Source organism: Ostrinia furnacalis, unplaced genomic scaffold (genome assembly GCF_004193835.3).
Source record: "Ostrinia furnacalis isolate ACB-3 unplaced genomic scaffold, ASM419383v2 OfSCF7590, whole genome shotgun sequence".
Taxonomy (NCBI): domain Eukaryota; kingdom Metazoa; phylum Arthropoda; class Insecta; order Lepidoptera; family Crambidae; genus Ostrinia; species Ostrinia furnacalis.
Window position 1 is genome coordinate 485,679 of NW_021137829.1, and position 21,374 is coordinate 507,052.

A 21,374-nucleotide genomic window follows, 5' to 3' on the forward strand; every position below is an offset into this window, starting at 1 on the left:
GCACGCGCAATGATCGCCATCGCCATCGCCACCGCGGACGCGGTATGCACGCGTTGGTTTGGACGAAGCTAGAATATACAAGTGTCAGGACTCAGGCCTCCCCAACCCGTCTGACCAATGTAAGGAGTGTAATCCAAATCCTCCCCTTTTCCTTTGGTAAAAGTCTCCCCCGGGACAAACTTGACCTTCAATGGTTGGGTTTTTATTGGCGGTCAACCTGTAGATCCTGGCTACACAGGAGTTGCAGCGGTGGGAACGAGAGGTGGGAATAGACCCGTTTTCCTCTGGTAAATTCGATAGAGTCGCCCTTCTGCAGTGGAGACTAAATATTTGTCGTAAGGAGGACGATAATGAATGGATACATTACATTTTCAGATTGCATAAGATTGGTAATTCATTTATGGGAAAATGTATTAAATTCTTTAATAAATTACCACAAACTGTTGTAGAACTACCCATTCATAAATTCAAAGCACATATTAAAAGTACCTTAATGAAAAAGGGCTACTATAAAGTCGATGATTATTTAAAAGATAAAAATGTTTGGGATACGTTACTGCCTAGCTCGCATAAATATTTATAACTTTGTACATTTCAAAGAATAAACCTTTGAAAAAGAGGCTGACAATAGTGACTGAGTTTCTTGCGCTGCTTCTTCTCAGCACTGGCCCATTTATTGTCCTGAAGCAGTGGTAGGGTTAATACTGGGACGTGTAAAAGTGCTTTTTTTAAGCCTATTTACAGAAATAAATGAGTTTTAATGAGTTTTTTTTTAATTGGTAAGTAAAAAGTAGTTAAATACCTTTTTTTATTAATTGCACTGCAGTACTTATAAATATAATCTAAGGGAACTTATTTTTATCATTTGATCCGTACGCTCAAAAAGAGGTACGGACGACATTGCACATCAAGCGTTATTAATAGTCTAGTCTAGCGATAAACTCGGTCAATGCCTGAGGATTAGGAGCGGCACGGGAGGGCTGGTATTATTATGACATCCTTCGTTCGTTCGTTTCAGCCAAATGACGTCCACTGCTGGACAAAGGCCTCCTCCAAGGTTTTCCACAATGCACGGTCCTGCGCTGCCCGCATCCAGGCTCTTCCCGCGACCTTTACGAGATCGTCGGTCCACCTAGTAGGAGGCCTGCCCACGCTACGTCTTCCAGCCCGTGGTCGCCACTCGAGAACTTTTTTGCCCCAACGGCCATCGTCTCTACGAGCTATGTGCCCCGCCCACTGCCACTTGGTTTTAGCAATTCTGCGAGCTATGTCGGTCACTTTGGTTCTCCTGCGGATCTCCTCATTTCTGATTCGATCACGCAGGGAAACTCCAAGCATGGCCCGCTCCATCGCCCTTTGGGTGACCTTGAGCCTTCTTAATTTATGAGGCCCATAGTAAGCGACCACGTTTCAGATCCATAAATCAACACTGGCAGCACACACTGCTCGAAGACTTTTGTCTTGAGACACTGCGGTATTTCGGACGTGAGTATATTGCGTAGCTTCCCGAATGCTGCCCAGCCGAGTTGGATTCGACGATTGACCTCTTTTTCGAAGTTGGCCCTACCTAACTGGACTGTTTGTCCCAGGTATACATAATTGTCAACAACTTCGAGTGCAGAGTCTCCAACCTTCAAAGGAGTGGATGCGACACGGACATTAGACATGATTTTTGTCTTGTCCTTCTTATTATGACATACAGATCAGAAATCTCGCTGACGTTTGACATCAACCAAAACACCCTCCCGTGCCGCTCCCATACCTCAGGCATTGACTGAGTTATGCGCTAGAACTATACTTCTATTTTTTAGCTTTTAGCCTCCAGTCTTTCCCAAAGTGGGCGATAACGCCCCCTTGTGGGCGCTGCAGGCTTAAAGGTGGGCGGTAAGAGACCCAGAAAAAAAATCGGGACGTTGTGTAGAGGCTTGGGAGGCGTCATCTACTAGGAGGACTCTTAAACATCGACTGAGCTCGACTCTTGACTACAAAAATGGGGGGCGCTTAAAAATAATTTATTCTCAAAGTGGGCAGTAGACTAAATAAGTTTGGGAACCACTGGCCTAGGCGCAGACCACCAACTTTTTGTCGGCCGATAGTTTAGTCGGGCAGTTAATCAGTATAGGCATGTATGGAAGTGCGCATATTGCATCGATTGATTCTTCATACAAATTAGAATCGGGCCCAACTATCGGCGGTCTGCGTCTAGGCTTATACAAATTCAAATTCAAAACGTTTATTTGCTAAAAATAGTAATACAGGGTGACAATGTTAAAATAGGATCATGTGTTTAATCTACTCGCAGACGTGCAAAAATTACAGGATTCAATATATTAATATAGTTTAAGATGCTATCGCATGGTCGTCACCGTAAAATATCCAAGGTTAAAATATTCTATTTAATTTTGTCTTTCTCTTCCCTGCAGCTCCAGACCCAGTCTCTGTACCGCCACTGAAGGTGGTATCCGCAGCAGACAACCAAAGGGACGAAAGTCATCACCACCCAGAACCATACTGTCCCACGCAGGACATTCAGTATGTCGTAAGGGAAACTCTTGATGTCGACGTATCCAGTGTACAGATTCCTGAAATGAGGAAAAAAATTCAGTATTGTTTCTCCATTTGGTGGACCGACGACTTTATAAAGGTAGCAGGAAGGCGCTGGATGCAGGCCGCCAAACGATGTGGAAGTCATTGGGGAAGGCCTATGTTCAGCAGTGGACGTCTTGTGGCTGAGATGATGAGATGAGTATCGTTTCAGTCGAATGAAGAAGCTGGACAAAGGCCTCCCCCAAGGATTTCCACAAGGATGTCCTGCGTCCTCCCGCATCCAGGTGCTTCCCGCAACCTTAACCAGATCGTCGGTACACCGAGTGAGTCTGAGTTAGGCCTGCGTACATTACTCCATCCGAACGAAGTCTTGAGAACGAATAGAATGCATTAAGTGTAACATATTTGATTGTTTATTTAATTCGGATTATGGTATACTTGAGTAAAAAAGGGAGACAGAAACTCAATTACAGAAAGATAATGTAATATATAAGCAAGAAAACGACGGTTGCGGAGAGTTGTATCCACCTTTACAACCGATGTGAACAACACCTCAACGTGACCACGACTGCTTTTCCAAGAGCGAAACGAATAAGAAGAAGAAAACGGCAATCAACAGAGCTGCAAGTTGCGCTAGATGGCTCTGTGTATATTATGATCTAATTATATATTTATTAATTTCTACTTACGTCGCAACATACAATATTACAATTGCTGATATGTGCATGAATTTTCCGCTGCTTCTCGAAACGCTGTCCTTTGGCAATAAGGCCAGTTCCCAGAGAGAGAACAGGAGTACCCCCAAATGGCTGAAATAGTTGTCGAACTGGGTCATCACCAGGTCGGACACTTTTGGGTATATCAGTTCTCTGTCGTAGAAGTATAAAGGCCAGAAGGCTGACGATAACCCCTGAAATGTAAGACAAAAATCCAATATTTGATTAACCTCTAACTGTTGACACAAAAATGCTGTTAACATTGTTGCTATAGCGAGAAAGGTATAAAGGTTGTAGCTAAGCTAGACAGGCGTTCTTAGAACAATCATCATCATCATCATTTCAGCCATAATCCACTGCATAACATAGGCCTTCCTCAGTACGTCTGCTACGCTACGCTCTGCTGTGATTTCTTAGAACACGCTAAAAAATGTCGTCACTGGGAATTGAACCCCCTGAGTGAGACAGGTGGTCTTACCACTAGACCACACCCGGTTCATAGAGCTTAAAAAACATAAAAACTCATTTATAAATACACTTTTACACGTCCCAGTATTAACCCTACCACTGATTCAGGACAATAAATGGGCCAGTGCTGAGAAGCAGCAGCGCAAGAAATTCAGACACTATTATTAAGGCTGAATGCCACTCTTTCAACGTGAGGATTTAGTTCAGTATTCAGTGTTGGTATACACCTTAGGACAGCAATTCTCTTGGTCTAAAGAAGGAAGGGAAGGCGCTGGATGCAAGCCGCTACCAACCCGCCTTTGAGGAAGTCATTGGGGGTGGTTTATGTTCAGCAGTGGACGTCCTATGACTGAAATGATGATGATGATTCTCTAGGTCCCCGAGTTGGAAAATTCAGAAAATTCGCGTTTGGACCAACGTGTGAAGTCAACATGAAAGTTTTGTATAACCTTTGTAGCACTACTTACAAATGACAATGGCAAGATTCCGCCGCATAGCAAAGTGTACCTGTACCTTCTTAGCCACCCGGGTACAATCGCTTCTAATTTAGCCCATGACGTTATATCGCATATTAGAGAAAGTATACAATACGTCACTTGGAATAACTGAAAAAAAAGAAACAAAAAACATATAATGTGACCCGGCGAATTTCGTACCGCTTCTGAAAATTCTATAGCCCATGTTCATCAGGCATGATGTAGTATTCTAATGATGAAAAATCTTTTGTTCTGTTCAAAACTGTTTAGCCCCAAGATTAACTGGTAGAAAATGCCTTATGGCATTAAGTTCGCCTTGTATACAAAGTTTAGGAGGCATTAAAGTTTAAATAAATGATTACGATAATGTCGATGACGTAGGTGTTGAAACGATGGGAAAGGATGACGGTGGTGATGATTTTGGTGGTAAAGGTGGAAAAGATGATACAATAGGTGATGATAATGATGGAGAATTTGCTGAAAATGATGATGATGATGAGTATCATGCCCCAAATGGTGACATATCTAGCGTTGATGATGAAAGGATGGGAAAGGGTGACAATGGTGATGATTGTGGTGGTAATGGTGGAAAAGATGATACAATAGGTGATGATAATGACGGAAAATTTGCTGAAAATGATGAAGATGATGATTACCATGCCCCAAATGGTGACATATCTAGCGTTGATGATGAAAGGATGGGAAAGGGTGACAATGGTGATGATTGTGGTGGTAATGGTGGAAAAGATGATACAATAGGTGATGATAATGACGGAAAATTTGCTGAAAATGATGAAGATGATGATTACCATGCCCCAAATGGTGACATATCTAGCGTTGATGATGAAACGATGGTAAAGGAAGACGATGGTGATGATTGTAGAGTTGGTGACGGTGGAAAAGATGATAGGGTGATCGTTATAGTAATTAGCCAATACATAGTTATTGGCCAACTTGCCTAAAATGAAAAGAAACAAGCCTAATGGAAGTTATTAAGAGAGGAAAAGAGAGAAATATTTTTTCTGAGCAATACGCCGTCCAATGTAGTAAATATTTTTGTCTCTTACTTATTAACAATCCAATATGCGAACAATTATGTATAGGCTAATTACTATAGCAATCACCCTACAATAGGTGATGATAATGATGGAGACTTTAATGAAGATGATGATTTACCATGTTCCAAATAGTGACATATCTAGAGTTGAAGTCCATTCGGTATTGCAAGGCAGGGTTCGATGGAAGGTGTTCTTCTACTCTTCTCATTACAGCACGAAGGGTGAAGAAGTATGTTGTTAATATTCCTATGTATCCAGCTATTCTGAGGCAGGCATGTCTTGCGCTGAAATAAAAATATGTTCGTTCGTTTCAGCCAAATGACGTCCACTGCTGAACAAAGCCTTGGGGCTTTCTATAACGACCGGTCCTGCGCTGCCTGCATCCAGGTTCTTTCCGCGACCTTCACAAGTTCGTCGGTCCACCTAATAGAAGGCCTGCCCACGCTACGCCTTCCAGCCCGTGGTCGCCACTCGAGAACTTCTCTGCCTCAACGGCCATCGTCTCTACGAGCTATGTGCCCCGTACTGCCACTTGATTTTAGCAATTCTGCGAGCTATGTCGGTCACTTTGGTTTTCCTGCGGATGTCCTCATTTCTGATTCGGTCACGCATGGAAACTGGTCGTTGTGTTGGGTCGTTGGCGGTCAATCTGTAGATCCTGGCTACACAGGAGTTGCAGCGGTGGGAACGATAGACGGGAATAGTCCCGTATTGATTTCAATATATTTATGTTAAACATCGTTAAAATTAAAACTAAATAGATTATTTAATTTATTACTTTACATACCTCTGAGTTTGCGTCGACATTGTCGGAATAAAAAATGGCAAATTCACAAAAATTTGCGCTCTTTGAAAGAAAATATTTAATAGCGAAAAAATCTAATGGTGAAAAATTAGCCAAGTATTTTACTCGCACTCGTATAAAATTAAGATTGATATATTTTTATTATCACTTCACTATCACTACATAGTATAAGACAAAGTCGCTTTGCGCTCCCAATGTATGCTTGCTTATATCTTGAAAACTACGCAATGTACGCAAAAAATGTATCAAAATACTGTTTTTTAGTAGATAGAGTGATTCAAGAGGAATGTTTTTAAGTGTACTTAGCAGCCATGCGAAGCTGGGGCGGGTCGCTAGTTAGATGTAGTTGTGTACAGTTGTCGTTATTGTCCTTTTTTGCAGGAACTGCTTTTTGCTGGATCCCGTTTATTAGTATACGTGTTTAATTATTATTTATACTAGCGGCCGCCCGCGACTTCGTACGCGTGGATCTCGTTTTACCCCCCCTTCATCTATCTTACGCGGTTCAGATTTTTTCATACAAATGTTTTTTCCCGCTAACTCCCGTTCCCGTGGGAATTTTGCAATATCCTGTTGTAACTAAGCTTTAAGTTTACTAAGGTACCTGCATGCCAAATTTCAAGCGTCTAACTTAAGCGGTTTAGATTTTTTCATACAAAAAGATTTTCCCGCTAATTCCCGTTCCCGTGGGAATTCCTAAGTATCCTATAACCTGCCCAGGAGTATTAAGAATAATTGTACCAAGTTTCTTTAAAATCCGTCGAGTAGTTTTTGTTTCTATAAGGAACATACAGACAGACAGACAGACAGACAGACAGACAAAAAATTTACTGATTGCATTTTTGGCATCAGTATCGATCACTAATCACCCCCTGATAGTTATTTTGGAAATATATTTCATGTACAGAATTGACCTCTCTACAGATTTATTATAAGTATAGATTATCATTCACTTGAACATCTCGTTTGCAGTATCTCGCATAAAATCGATTGGAACTTACATAACAGTTTTGCGGGATCTGCTGCATTAATGGATTCCGCAAAACTGGATAACCCTAAGATGCCACAGCGTTTACAATTTTGAAGCCGTTATTCATACAATAGAAAATAAGTATTACATTTTTTCAACTTGGCCTCACCACTACCGAGCAACTGCACAACATTAACAAGTAGATAAAATGTAATAAAGTCCTATGTTAAAAGAGCAAAGGTTAACGATAACACGATATGTTATCGTTACTTTCATGTTAAAGTATAATTTCTATTCAAAATCTAAACGAAACTAATGACATCATAGTTTATTCCATGACTAGCTTTCCGCCCGCGGCTTCGCCCGCGTGGAATTTTGTCTGTCACAGAAAAGCTTTATCGCGCGCGCCCCGTTTTCAAAAACCGGGATAAAAACTATCCTATGTTCTTTCCCGGGACTCAAACTATCTCTATGCCAAATTTAATCAAAATCGGTTCAGTGGTTTAGGCGTGAAAGCAAGACAGACAGACAGAAAAAGTTACTTTTGCATTTATAATATTAAAGTATAGATTTCTACTAGGACTAGGTTTTTAATAACGCAGTCAGTGTCTGGGGTATGGCTGCGGCACGGGAGGGGTGACATTGGCATAATATTGTGACGTCATAGAGCAGTCTTTCCCAAAGTGGGCGATAACACCCCCTTGTGGCCGCTGCTTAAATGGGGGCGGTAAGAGACCCAGAAAAAAAAATGGGACGTTGTGTAGAGGCTTGGGAGGCGTCATTTACTAGGAGGACTCTTAGACACCGACTGAGCACTCGACACTCTACTACAAATGGGAGCGCTAAAAAGAATTTATTCTCAAAGTGGGCAGTAGACAAAATAAGTTTGGGAACCGTTGTCATAGAGCATACAAGTCTGAAGCATATTTCAAGCCTCGCTGACTGAAAAAACATATCCTTATTCATTATCAGGAGATCCTCAGTGTTGCCAGAAGGATACTTTTGTAACCTTTTAGGTTACTTTTGAACTGCATTGGTTACTTTTAGGTTACACTAATGAAAAGGTTACTTTTAGGTGATTTTTCAGATTGATGATCAATTGTATTCATTTTTGCACCCCCCCCTCCCCGTATGAAGGTTACATTTTGTTATATTTCTGGTAATTTCTGACAAGACCCGACTGGCAACACTGGAGATCCTGGCTACACAGGAGTTGCAGCGGTGGAAACTAGCTGGGAATAGTCCAGTAGTCTAGATTCTAGAGTTCTAGACAGTAATAAGTATTAATCTACAAATCATACTAATAATTTTTAATTCCTGATAATTTATTGTGTAGATAACAACTTGAATATGTAATTTATCTTGTGACCTACTGATATCGATCGATCTAAAGAAATCGCATTATTATGTGACAAAGGACATAGTATACCTAGTCATAGCAGTAAATTATCAAGTATAAAATATGATAGATGTAGTTAGAATAATAATCTAGTAATCAGTGAATAAAGATTTGACTGCAAAATCAGTCGAAAGTGGTTTTAACCCTCCGTGTACGAGGTGACTAAAAGTTACGTCCCGTACCAGGTGGGGTATGACACACCCCAATATACAAAGTGATAAAATTTTCATTCAACATTTTTTTAGGTGGAATTTAATATTTAATATTGATTATTTACGTATGCTCATTAGTAGACATCGGATTATATGCATTTGCATTATTGCATATGCAAATGCATATAATGCTATTTTTATAGCGTTATTGCATATTTTGGTACTTTTTCATTGACAGTGTTTATTTTAGTATTTATACGTGTTAGACGTGTTGTACTTCGCCGCCGTCCCCACACCAAACATCAACACATCGCCCTCGCACGCACTGCGAGAGCGCATTGAGAGCGATCCATACCAGTGTTGCCAGAGAAACTATCAGAAATATAANTCGTTTTACCCCCACTTCATCTATCTTACGCGGTTCAGATTTTTTCATACAATTTCTTTTCCCGCTAACTCCCGTTCCCGTGGGAATTTTGCAATATCCTGTTGTAACTAAGCTTTAAGTTTACTAAGGTACCTGGATGCCAAATTTCAAGCGTCTATCTTACGCGGTTTAGATTTTTTCATACAAATGTTTTTTTCCAATAACTCCCGTTCCCGTGGGAATTTTGCAATATCCTGTTGTAACTAAGCTTTAAGTTTACTAAGATACCTGCATGCCAAATTTCAAGAGTCTATCTTACGCGGTTTAGATTTTTACATACAAAAGTTTTTTCCCGCTAACTCCCGTTCCCGTGGGAATTTCACAATATCCTGTTGTAACTAAGCATTAAGTTTACTAAGGTACCTGCATGCCAAATTTCAAGGGTCTATCTTACGCGGTTTAGATTTTTTCATACAAATGTTTTTTCCCACTAACTCCCGTTCCCGTGGGAATTGTGCAATATCCTGTTGTAACTAAGCTTTAAGTTTACTAAGGTACCTGCATGCCAAATTTCAAGCGTCTAGCTTAAGGGGTTTAGATTTTTCATACAAAAGGATTTTCCCGCTAATTCCCGTTCCCGTGGGAATTCCTAAGTATCCTATAACCTGCCCAGGAGTATGAAGAATAATTGTGCCAAGTTTCGTTAAAATCCGTCGAGTAGTTTTTGTTTCTATAAGGAACATACAGACAGACAGACAGACAGACAGACAGACAGACAGACAGACAGACAAAAATTTTACTGATTTCATTTTTGGCATCAGTATCGATCACTAATCACCCCCTGATAGTTATTTTGAAAATATATTTCATGTACAGAATTGGCCTCTCTACAGATTTATTATAAGTATAGATAAAATATGTTATTCCATTTCAGTAGCCCATAAATTGTATCACCAAGTATAAATTGTAGCCCATAAAAGTGTATGTTCACATACATCTTCGGATCTCAGTACTAAACTTCCAGATTCGCACTTAAAGTCATCTCATTTGACTAAAAGTGATTGAAAATTTCAAATACCGTAAAAATCACGAAAAATAATATTTGTATTGAATTTTATTCAATTGACAAAGCTAAAAATATATAAATTATACCAAAACTGTCAGATTTTTTTTTTAACTTTTTAACAACGTCCCGTACCAGGTGGGGTGTGTGACACCCACACCCACTTTAAAGGCATGTAACTCAGTTGGTAGTCACCACTGGACTGATTTTGCAACGCTGATCCAAGCAGCAGTGTCATAATTCCAGCTACTGAGAATTTCAAATTCAGCACTTGCAAATATTTAAAATTGTGGCTATTTTTAAAGGACTGGGGTGTGTCACACCCCACCTCGTACAGCGAGGGTTAACTAAGGGCTTCGGTCAAACCAGTTAAAAACACTACGACAGTGCCAAGCCAACTGGGGGCGTGTAGTGTGAGTTTACATCAAACGTCGTCACTTGCGAGCGCGTTAAAAAAATTATAAAGATTTTAGTTCTTGAAAGTTTCCACCAGGGGCGCTGTATAATCCGTCACTTTTTTTACGCAGTTGACATCGAATGCATTTGACGTAAACTCATACTACGCCCCCTGAATAGCGAACATTCGCGTTTATATTAAAAGTAAAGTGAAAGTAGGCCCATTTTCGATTCACAATTTTCTAAGTCAATTCTTCTAGAAATCGAACCCTGCTTCAAAAACTTCACAATCATTTAGCCATAGGACGTCCACTGCTGAACATAGGCCTCCCCCATTGATTTCGAAATTGGCCGGTTGGTAGCGGCCTTCATCCAGCGCCTTCGTGCTACCTTTATGAGGTCGTCTGTCCACCCTGTACTTGTTAGTATTCAAAGCAGGTCTTCATGCTTTTGGACTTTGATATAATGGAGATTCAAACTGAAAATTTTATTATCATTAAAAGTATGTCAGTGTGTGTGTGACGCGTGTTAACGGAGTATGTGTTTATACTGTGGCAAGAGTCTGACTTTAGATTAAATTCGCCGTTAACGCTAAGTCAATAGGGTTCGATTTCAAGTGACTGATCAGCTGATAACTGTACTCGTAAAGTAGCGGCGTCTATAGGGATTGGAGTATGTTACATAGGAGAAGCGGATGCGAGAGCGATTTTAGAGAAATTTTAAGTAATTGTAATGACAATAACAGCATTAATCAGTTAGTCTAGATCAGGGGGCGCAGTGTGAGTTTAAAAAAGTGACATTTAATGTATGACGGATTGTAGGCACAGCACCCCTAGCGGAAACATTCAAGAACTTTAAGAATTTTTTAACGCAATTGATTTCTAATGCGTTTGACCTAAACTCATACTACGCCTCCTAGTTATAGCTAGTTATAGGAAGCATAAAAAGCATGGGTATAATATTTTTTAATGAAAAAACAATGAAAATTAAAATGAAATATTTTATTCAGCGACACAAAACATTTCAAACATTTCTTAAACTTACCAAGTTTCTTTAAGCGTGTTTTAAAGTAGAATTATAGAAGCCGTAGAGGTTTTTAAGGTAAAGTTCTTGAAACTCACGAAGACGAGTGAGCTTTACATAATGTGTCGTGGGTCGTTACTGTTCGTTTTTTAAAAGTTGATAGACATTACACTATCTTAATGGTGCGTCCAGCCAGACTGGGCGCACTGGTTCGCGCGTCTAACTCAACATCCTGCTCACTCAAAAGCAGGATGAGCAGGATGACCTTGACCAGCGTGGCGCGCGAGCGCGTGCGCCTAGTCTGGACGCACCATTATGTGCATGTAAAGCTTACCTGCCTTCATGAATTGCAACAACTACACATAAAAATCTCATTGTGTTAGTGATTCTGTTACTGATAAAACCGCTCCCGCTCCCGCTCATCATGTTACCATGACCGCACCTTTACGATAATAACCGGCCGTTAACCACACCGCGGCCATCGCCTGTCAGTGTCCAACCTGCTGTGTCGAACCAAACGTGTATTTAAAAAATACATCGACACAAAACGCCGGTGGATTCAAGGTATTTATGCTAGGTTTATGTATAAATTTTATGTATAAAAGTTTTTGGTTTATGCTAATTTGGTATTATATGGATTTTTAACAAAAATACAGTTGGGTGTAGATTAAGATTGTGAATAAGTGATTTGTTTGAATGAAACGTATTGATAAGTATCATTGGTAGCTATATTACTGAATCGTAATTGACATAAAATATGGACTTTTAAACTGTTGTCGTCAGTCTCTAGATGTATAATTACTAAAAAATTTTGGTAATTATAAGATTTTAACGAAGAAAGTTTCAAATATGAGATATAATATTATACTGATCATCATCAGGTGACCATCAGGTGATCCGTCTGCTCATTTGCCTCCTGTCACTTAAAAAAAAACTAATCGCTAATCTAATAAGTAATAATCAATAACCTAAAAAGGATTTAGGACGCTATTTGGATCAAATATGTAATTGCTCAATAATGAATAATAAAAGAAAAAAAAAAAATTTTATGTTTGTATCTACATAATATTTTATTCAAGTCATAAAGACATCCAGCTTAAACAGCGGCTACTATAGAAAGATGAGCATTCAATGATAATGATATAATAATAATAAATTATGAAAGAAACCTCTTGATGGACTCAAAAGTCCCTTTTTCGATCTCCGAGTAAAGTTCAATGAAAAAATCAATGAAAAATCAGGAAGTAGGTAAATACTACCTACTTCCTGATTAACACTATTTAGCAAGTAAGAATTATTTTATCGTCATCGCTTCGTTGCTACTCGTGTCTTTAGTTATGATGCGTTGAACTTCTGCGTGACGTCACAAAGTGCTACACTTTTAAGCACGCCAATGAACTTTGGAACGCTTTATCTCTTTCAATTTTCATTAGTTTGAAAAAGTGAAAAATACGCGTCGAGAATTTTTTGATAAGTTAACCGACGGACTAGTTCGAACTCTTGCTTTTTTTACTCAAAAAACATCCCTAGATCTTGACGCGACAAGGAAAAACTGTGCTTAAAATGATGACAAGAAAAATATAACTAGAAATAGCTAATAGCTCAACTTGTTAGGTCGTCAACGTATATTTACTGCACGAGGTCACAGAATAAGTAATAGTACAGGTACAGAAGGATTACTCCGCAAGACGATTTAAATAAATGCGAGTCTTGCTACGACGCGATACAGTGGAATTCAGCTCGCACAGCACTACGTACCTACAATTTTATTCACCTACAAGTTTTGTCTCTTTCTATCGCGTGCCTCTGAACTCTTCTTACGCTGTTAGGGTTGCTGTCTAGTAGTGACTAGTAAAAAAATAATTAATCTACTTATTTGTTATGAGGTACGTATGTAGGTAAGTACGCATTAATTATGGAAAATCTTGGGAGAGGCCTTTGCCCAGCAGTGGACGTCATTTATTTTGGCTGAAACGAACGAACGCATTCTGAGCAGTAGTCATGGTAGGTTAGGTTCCTATACTATCCTAAGAATTATTGATTACCTACATGGTTAACATACCTTTCAGCATCTTTGGGAAGCGAAAAAAAAGATAAATCCGTTAGATTTCTTTTCGAATTTAAAGACCCGAACGCCGCACAATAATATTTCTTTCTCTTTATGTCCATTTTTAAATAATACTTCGATCATAGAATTAGTTACTACAACGCACGCCAGCGTCCTGACGGGCGCGCGCGTGACACTCGACTGATATAATACCCGCCGGCGGGGCGCTTCGCTGTAGGTAATTATCGGATGTACCGCGCGGAGTGAGCCAGGCCTGACGAGGTGTATAATTTTCGTTCGAGGTTCTCCTTAGATGGAGGCCTATGTCTCAAACATGTCGTATCTACCAGAAGTTTAAGAATATTGATAACAGTTTCATCGTCATCACCAGGTCATTTAGTCTCCAATGCAGGAGCACGACCCTCTAATTTACCAGAGGCAAATGGAGGATTTGGCCTACACTCCCCACGCTGGCCAGACGGGTTGGGGAGGCCTGAAGTTCACACACACGGCCGCGCACACTTAGTTTAGCAATCGACCAGTGATGGAGCCTATGTATCATCATCATCATTTCAGCCACAGGACGTCCACTGCTGCACATAGGCCTCCCCCAATGACTTCCACATCGCACGGTTGGTAGCGGCCTGCATCCAGCGTCTTCCTGCTACCTTTATCAGGTCGTCGGTCCACCTTGTGGGTGGACGTCCCACGCTGCGTTTTCCGGTACGTGGCCTCCATTCCAGAACCTCGCTGCCCCATCGGCCGTCAGTTCTGCGTACTATGTGCCCTGCCCACTGCCACTTCAGCTTGCTGATCCGTCTCGGATCGTCTCGTTTACGGATCTCCTCATTTCTGCCTATGTATATTTGGACATAAAATGCCAAGGTTTAGCTTCATGTGCTGTCGCCTGTACAGCACTACCAATTCTTGAATATAGCCACTGCCATAGCTCGGCACTTTGCAGCAAATTTTAAGGCACCCTTAGCCGCCTTTTATGACACCCACGGTGTCACGGTGTGACACTTTTATGGTGCTAGTCTTCTGCTTTGCTGTAACCACACGGCCTCACTTAGAAGTCTATGAAAGTAAAACTGGAGTCTACTTACTCGAAAATCTTTGTGGAAGTGGAACTCCTGGTCATCAGTGTGTTATCTCTCAACCTTCCAGACCCATAATTAATAGCATCAGGCGATTTAGACCCATGTTTCACTAAATTCCTGCCTATAATCTGTTATTTCTCAACCTTCCAGGGCCATGTCTCACCAGGTCTACTGCCGGATGCTGGGCTATGTTACAACCATAGCCCTGCACTGCGGGAACATCGCAGTCATGTACTCTCCATCCAAAGAGGCGCTGGAGGATGAGAGGATTCAGGCGTTCAGCAAACTGCAGTACAGATATTTGACTTGTTGGACTTTTGTAAGTATTTATTGACTGATGTTTCAGTACGGGATTAATCCCATCTCTTTTTCCACTGCTTTAATTCCTAGGTAATCTGACCTCTCATTCCCACCACTGTAATTCCTGTATTGCCAGAATCTACAGTTTGGCCTCTATTGAAAAAATGATTTATTTTATAAATAAACTTCATTTACAAAGTATTTTGGTAACCAACCTTTTAAGTATAAGAATACCTGTAGTAGGTTACCGCTATTCCAAAAGTAATAACATATTAAAACCTAACAAGTGAAGGTTTTAGCAGTCCTCGTGGATAAATGCACTGTCATGATTAACAGTTCAAAGGAAGACTGCGAAATAAACATTCTCTTCGTTGCAAAATGGGAGAAAGATGACTGAAATATTTGAACATACAGATTTAAATATGTCGATAGTAAAATTAACAATCTCTTCATATTTAGTCGTCATTAGTCTCCACTGCAGGAGACTCTCTCGCTTCAATTTACCAGAGGCAATGGAAGATTTGGCCTACACTCGCCACGCTGTTGGCCAGACAGATTGGGGAGGCCTGATGTTTGCACGTTTCTCCCTTAGGCCCGATTCGACCAAACTTTTATCCGAGAATAACTCCTGGTATAACTGGCACATTGACAGTTTCAGTATGGGAAATATGTCAAAACTAACGATTTATTCTGAGACTAGCGGCCGCCCGCGACTTCGTACGCGTGGATCCCGTTTTACCCCCTTAGGGGTGGAGTTTCGTAAAATCCTTTCTTAGCGGATTTCTACGTAATAACATCTACCTGCATGCTAAATTTCAGCCCGACCGACAGGTTTGGGCTGTGCGTTGATAGATCACTATGTCAGTCAGTCAGTCACCTTTGAGTTATACATTATTGTTTGGTCGAATCCACCCTTAGTCGCTTACGAAATCCACGGAGTAAGGGTGGTCGTTTTTTCCTCTGCCTAGCTACAATTATTAATTAATATTATCTTATTTTCTTTATTTCCAGTTCCTCCAAGTGGTGTACGCAATAGCAGCATTGACTTGCGATATTTTATTATTAAGGAATTCAAACAAAAAATCTTATAAACTGCCGAAACATCTGCACAGATTTAAAGAAACGTTATTCTGTGCTATCGTATGGCCTTCGTCCGTGGTAAGTTAAAAGTTTTATTAAGTTAATTGTTAAAATAATAGTTAGTTAATTTATTGAATTCGACTTTAGGATGTGGGTAAATTATAATTGTTGATTATTATTTAATTTATATTGTTACAACTTGTACAATCTATTAACCTAGATTAGTTGCCAATCAAAAAAAAAATTCATATCTTGGACATAAAAACTTTCGTCACCCCAAAAGTTATTTGAAAAATCAATATAGACTGTTTGACACCGTTTCCCAATAATTAGAAATCACAACTTTATAGGGTTCATTAGTCCTGACATGGAACCCTTATAGTTTCGATATGTCTGTCTGTCTGTCTGCCCGAGGTTTTGCTTGGCTTTAGTTTCGTGAAACAACATAATATGCATCTTTTACATATAATAGGTTGCCATCGAACATTAAACTCCTTCCACTAAGGCCCAGAACAGACGGTGATACGCAACTGCAACTGCTAGTTACTTTTGAGTTGCATCTAAGTTTCTGCCATAGCATCCGTTGAGAGACCACACATGACGCGACTAGTTTGAAACTTTCAGTTTCAGTTTCATTCATCAGAATCATCACAAAGTTGCAGTTGCGTTTCACCGTCTGTTCTGGGCCTAAAACACAATAACTAACCAGTTTTAATCAATTCAATAATTTAATTCAATATTATAGTGTTTTTTTATGTGTCACAGTGTACTGATCAAATTCTTCTTTTTCCATTCCAGCTGGTCTGCGTTCTATTCTGGACCGTATTTCTATACGACAGGAGCCTAGTTTTCCCTGAATACCTGGACAAGGCATTAAGTCCAGTGTCAAACCACATCATGCATACTGCCATCCTGCCTATAGTGTTATGGGAGATGCTATTTCAACCAAGGACCAGTCCTAGGTCCCATAAGAAATATCTGGCCCATTTAGCGTTCCATTTTGGGCTCTATGTGTCTGTGTAAGTATAAATATAGCTTATTATAGTCTAAAATGGATGGACGACCTCATAAAGGTAGCAGGAAGGCGCTGGATGCAGATCGCTACGAACCAGGCGATGTGGAAATCATTGAGGGAGCCCTATGTTCAGAGTGACGTCTTAAGGCTGAAATGATGATGACGATAGTCTAAAATAGCCTTTATTGACAGTTGGTGGGCATTATAAGTCCTAAGTTCGATTCCCGTGAGAGATGCACAGGATGATCAAACGGTGAAAAAGATTGTTCATCTAGCTAGAGTCTAGAGGTCCTGGGTTCGATTCGCATTTGATATTTTTAAAGCTTGAGGAATTGAAATAAGGGATGAAAATAAAGTAGTAAAAAGTTTTATGGGAAACCCATGACTTTTATAATAATTTTATTTACATGAAAACTAATTTCTAACTGCCTTCCCAAATAGAAGAAGATTCTGAATGAGGGTTTTCTTCACCAGTTGGCGTCACTTGTCACTAGCGAGTAAGGTCCTGTCCTCAGATCATAGAAAGAGAATAGATATGAAGTCGCGCGTAACTACAACGAGAACCAGTGTCCCCACATTTCCCCCACCACAGCTCCGCTCCCACACACACATTCAACTGTGTAAAAACAAAGCGACTGAGAGTCTACGACAACATGTGCAACCGGCTCAAAAGTGCTGTGATTGGCCAGAAGGCGTGCCTTATGGCCAATCAATGGCCGCGTGACGTGACGCACACTTTGAAAAAAGCAATTAGAGAGAAGAAAGATAAAATGGAGTCGATAAGATATCGATACTTTAAATCCTGGGGGCAAGGCTCGAAATTGGTTTAAAAAATGCTTACATGAAAACCTTTTTATTATTATACGTTATTATTATGTTCTTTAACGATTTTTGCATAAAGGAGTCAGTTCCATTTTTTATGGACGAAAAACTCAGAATCAATTATTATTGGGACTAAATGAAGTTACCTTATATTAATTTACCCCAACCAAAGCTCAATGTCGTTATCGATGGAGTATAGAAGTTATAGACTGACAAAGTTTGTATGAAAAGTCATGGGTTAAGTAGGTACTTGCGATTTTTACCAGTATTTACAATATTGGTAATATATTATTATTTACTTTAATAATAATAACAGGATCACTGTAATTATTATTAACTACTATCGCGCATTAACTTTTTAATTATGGCGAAATTCGTACCGCCTATGTTTATCAAAAATAATGCCTATATTAGGCTTTCAACTAGCTCTTATAGTAATTACATAGTTGACAGTTACTAATCCCTTCTACTATTGTTATTGTTTTTGTAAAAACTTAAAAATCGCAAGCAACTCATGATTTTTTCATTCAAAATTAGAAAATAGAAAATAATAATTTACTTCTATTTATCGATAATAGGAAACCGTATTAGAACACGAGCCCTGCACTATGTTACGACCGGCACATGCGGCCGTACTGTGTATTTTCACGCGTCAGTGGATATCGGAAGAAATAAAATACATTGCGCAGTAGTTACGCATGACTTAAAGTGGTTGCTAACTAAATCGTCAATGTACAACGTGTTTGAATTTTTATCACCACTAATTTCGATATCGCAGTAAATGTCACGGCACTGAATTCGTTCGTAAAAATGTTTAGTTTTTTTTATTTATAAGCAAAATACCATTGGATTTGCAATACTTACATGTGGTAAATGACTTCATTGTTCCTGTAGTTCTTCGTTTCACTTATGTTATTGCACGTTACGACGCATTATCCAACAATATCGGAGAACATTTCCTCAGTACGACTGAATTGCGACTAAACTGGCGTCGCGGGCGATGTTCGTTTCTGGGCATATCGCGGAGACACGCGCCACGCCCCCGTTTCACATCTATTCCCTTCTATGATCTGAGGTCCTGTCACTTGCTTGTGGCTAAGACAGTGGCGCCAACTGGTGAGCGCAATAGAGACACCCTTATTGGTTTGTATTTTTATATCTTTTAAAACATTTCAGTTGATTTTTCCTTCTTTTATTCTGTGAGAGATAGCGCAGACTACCATAAGTTAAACGCGGACAAATCTGGGCTATTTTCATCATAATTATTTCAGCCACAGGACGGCCACTGCTGAACATAGGCCTCCCCCAATGATTTCCACATCGCCCGGTTGGTAGCGGCCTGCATCCAGCGCCCTCCTGCTACCTTTATGAAGTCGTCGGTCCACCTTGTAGGCTATTTTAGTACCTAATTAAAGTACAAAAAACACGGGCAAAATTTCGGCCTATCCTATTGCATAATTCATACATTTTTTGTCTTTTTCAGGTTAACCTACACATACATAGAGAGAGGCTCATGGATATACCCCATACTGTCGAAGCTGTACGGCACAGTATACTTCTATGTTCTCATTGCCTTTACATTCCTCTTCGCTCTATGGTGCTACAGCCTCCAATGGATTCTGGTTTCTATTCTATGGAAAACGGAAGGATCTAAGAAGAAAATTCGATGATAGTTATTTAATGCTTTAGGTAAAATATTATTATAAAGTACACTATTATTATAGTTCTTACAACTCACGAAGGCGAGTGAGCTTTACTTGTGGGTGTACGTGTACATGCACATAACGATTGACGATAGTTTAATGTCTGTCAAAACTTTTGAAAAACGCACAGGACTAGCGAGCCACCACACATGTTAGGCTCACTCGCCTTCGTGAATTGCAACAACTAAAATAATTTGTAATTAGGAGTTTTTATTAAATATTTATTGTAACCGTTAAACGGTTTTTAATACTAAGTGTTAGTAAGCAAGTAATTAATTTAAGAATTAAAATTAATTTATTCTTTACCACATGAAAAAAAAATGTTTCTTCAAAATAATCATCACAATAGAAACTTAATTTATTAAGTAGTACAATTTGTATCATATGATGATGGATATTATTTTTTCTGTGTATCAATCTGTTATTTTAACTAACTAAAAATAAAATAATAAAGTCAAAAATATTTTGTAAGTTTTTTATTCCCTGCCTTATTTTTGTGAATAGGAAAAAACAGGAAATATGTCACCAGTTAGATTCAAACCAAGAATCAAAAGCCTTTATAGCTCGGAATGTTAACTGAACATTTCAAATGTGTGTGATCAAATGGAATGATTAAAGATTTCTACTTAAATTACTTCTTTATTTATCTTTCTGATAACAACTCTGGGAATCGAACCCTAAAACTCCTATGTCACGCAAATAAGCTCTATGTAACACTACTAGATTATTATAACAACATTCTATAAATACCGGAAGTACGAGTAATTAATATCATTAAAATTCCTATCTCAATAGTAAACTACTGATCCAAAATTCTTGATCAGTAGGTCAAATCAGTTCAAAATCACTATAAACGTAAAACCACGGTCCAATCAAATTGAAACCTTATCTCAAACACTTAAGGACTACCCAGTTCAAGCTTCACCTCATCTATCAAATAAAAACCAGTTTTTTAAAGAGAAAATATGGTCTACAAAAAGTGCTTTCCAAACTGTACTCAATATCCATTTTATCTTGATCTCTACTTGTGATACAAAAGTTCTTAATTTAGTTATAGAGCTGAGATCTACGTTAGCTGGATGACAAACCAGTTTAGGAAGACCCTTATGGCTTGTTCGTACTAGTCAAGTAATTTCTTAATTTAGTCGACTGGTGAGAAAATCGAACCTTAACTTCGTACTCCTCCTATGTTCTTCTGATTAATTTCGTTGCGGGTCCAATGATAGTCTGACTTTCCCCGGGACAAACTTGAACTTCACTGGTTGGGTTTTTATTGGCGGTCAAGCTGTAGATCCTGGCTACACAGGAGTTGCAGCGGTGGGAACGAGAGGTGGGAAAAACTATAGAAACAAATTACTCTACAGGTCTATGTATTTTGGTCGCGTGATGCGTAGAATAAAGTTGTGTTTCTATAAAACAGGGAGTTTTAACTTTAACACTTTGTGTTAAGGTGTAATTTACAATGGAGTTGCATAAGGTGCGCGTGCGCCAAAGAGGCTGCGTTCCACTTCACGGTCAAGTGCATTGGTGTTGTCGTGTTTAAGTTTTTTACCCGATTTTGGGGTAATTTTTAGTTGTTGCAACTATTTTTTTTAATAATTATAGTTTATGTCAAACAAGCGATTAAGTTAACAGGTTTGTGCTTGCTTAACGATGTTTTACTCGTTATGATTATTAATTATTGTTTAATTACTTCCGTAGATAAAAATATCATTGCGTATTTACTTAAAAATGTACTCAAATAACTTAACTTTATTTTGCAGTCACCGCCTATCACTTAGTAGGTTTTTTTTTGTAAAATCGCACCTGTGTAATAAAAATCAAATAATACTATACTATCGTTCTAGTAATGGATAAATTAATAAAG

The 21,374-nt window shown here is 39.2% G+C and overlaps 2 protein-coding genes across 2 annotated transcripts; one reads left to right on the plus strand and one right to left on the minus strand.

Annotated features, from left to right (window-relative positions):
* Window positions 1-2,248: 2,248 nt before the first annotated feature.
* On the minus strand, window positions 2,249-5,610 carry LOC114365447 (androgen-dependent TFPI-regulating protein-like). The gene is made up of 4 exons (XM_028322026.1): window positions 5,384-5,610; window positions 4,199-4,336; window positions 3,237-3,457; window positions 2,249-2,582 (listed from the first exon to the last, which is right to left on the minus strand). Exons 1-4 carry the CDS (start codon window positions 5,471-5,473, stop codon window positions 2,393-2,395), a joined length of 639 nt encoding a protein of 212 aa, XP_028177827.1. The 5' UTR covers window positions 5,474-5,610; the 3' UTR covers window positions 2,249-2,392.
* A 6,317-nt stretch (window positions 5,611-11,927) lies between these two features.
* LOC114365437 (androgen-dependent TFPI-regulating protein-like) lies at window positions 11,928-19,566 on the plus strand. The gene is made up of 5 exons (XM_028322015.1): window positions 11,928-12,004; window positions 14,738-14,906; window positions 15,899-16,045; window positions 16,766-16,986; window positions 19,288-19,566. Exons 2-5 carry the CDS (start codon window positions 14,742-14,744, stop codon window positions 19,472-19,474), a joined length of 720 nt encoding a protein of 239 aa, XP_028177816.1. The 5' UTR covers window positions 11,928-12,004; window positions 14,738-14,741; the 3' UTR covers window positions 19,475-19,566.
* Window positions 19,567-21,374: the final 1,808 nt, after the last annotated feature.

What these genes read in the sequence shown, in the direction of transcription:
- LOC114365437 (XM_028322015.1), top strand. Translation starts at nt 14,742, where the DNA reads ATGTCTCACCAGGTCTACTGCCGGATGCTGGGCTATGTTACAACCATA. An exon ending in ATTTGACTTGTTGGACTTTT is followed by an intron (nt 14,907 to 15,898) that starts GTAAGTATTTAT and finishes CTTTATTTCCAG; the next exon opens with TTCCTCCAAGTGGTGTACGC. An exon ending in TCGTATGGCCTTCGTCCGTG is followed by an intron (nt 16,046 to 16,765) that starts GTAAGTTAAAAG and finishes TTTCCATTCCAG; the next exon opens with CTGGTCTGCGTTCTATTCTG.
- LOC114365447 (XM_028322026.1), bottom strand. Translation starts at nt 5,473, where the DNA reads ATGAGAAGAGTAGAAGAACACCTTCCATCGAACCCTGCCTTGCAATAC. An exon ending in GAATCTTGCCATTGTCATTT is followed by an intron (nt 3,458 to 4,198) that starts GTAAGTAGTGCT and finishes CTTACATTTCAG; the next exon opens with GGGTTATCGTCAGCCTTCTG. An exon ending in GTAATATTGTATGTTGCGAC is followed by an intron (nt 2,583 to 3,236) that starts GTAAGTAGAAAT and finishes TCCTCATTTCAG; the next exon opens with GAATCTGTACACTGGATACG.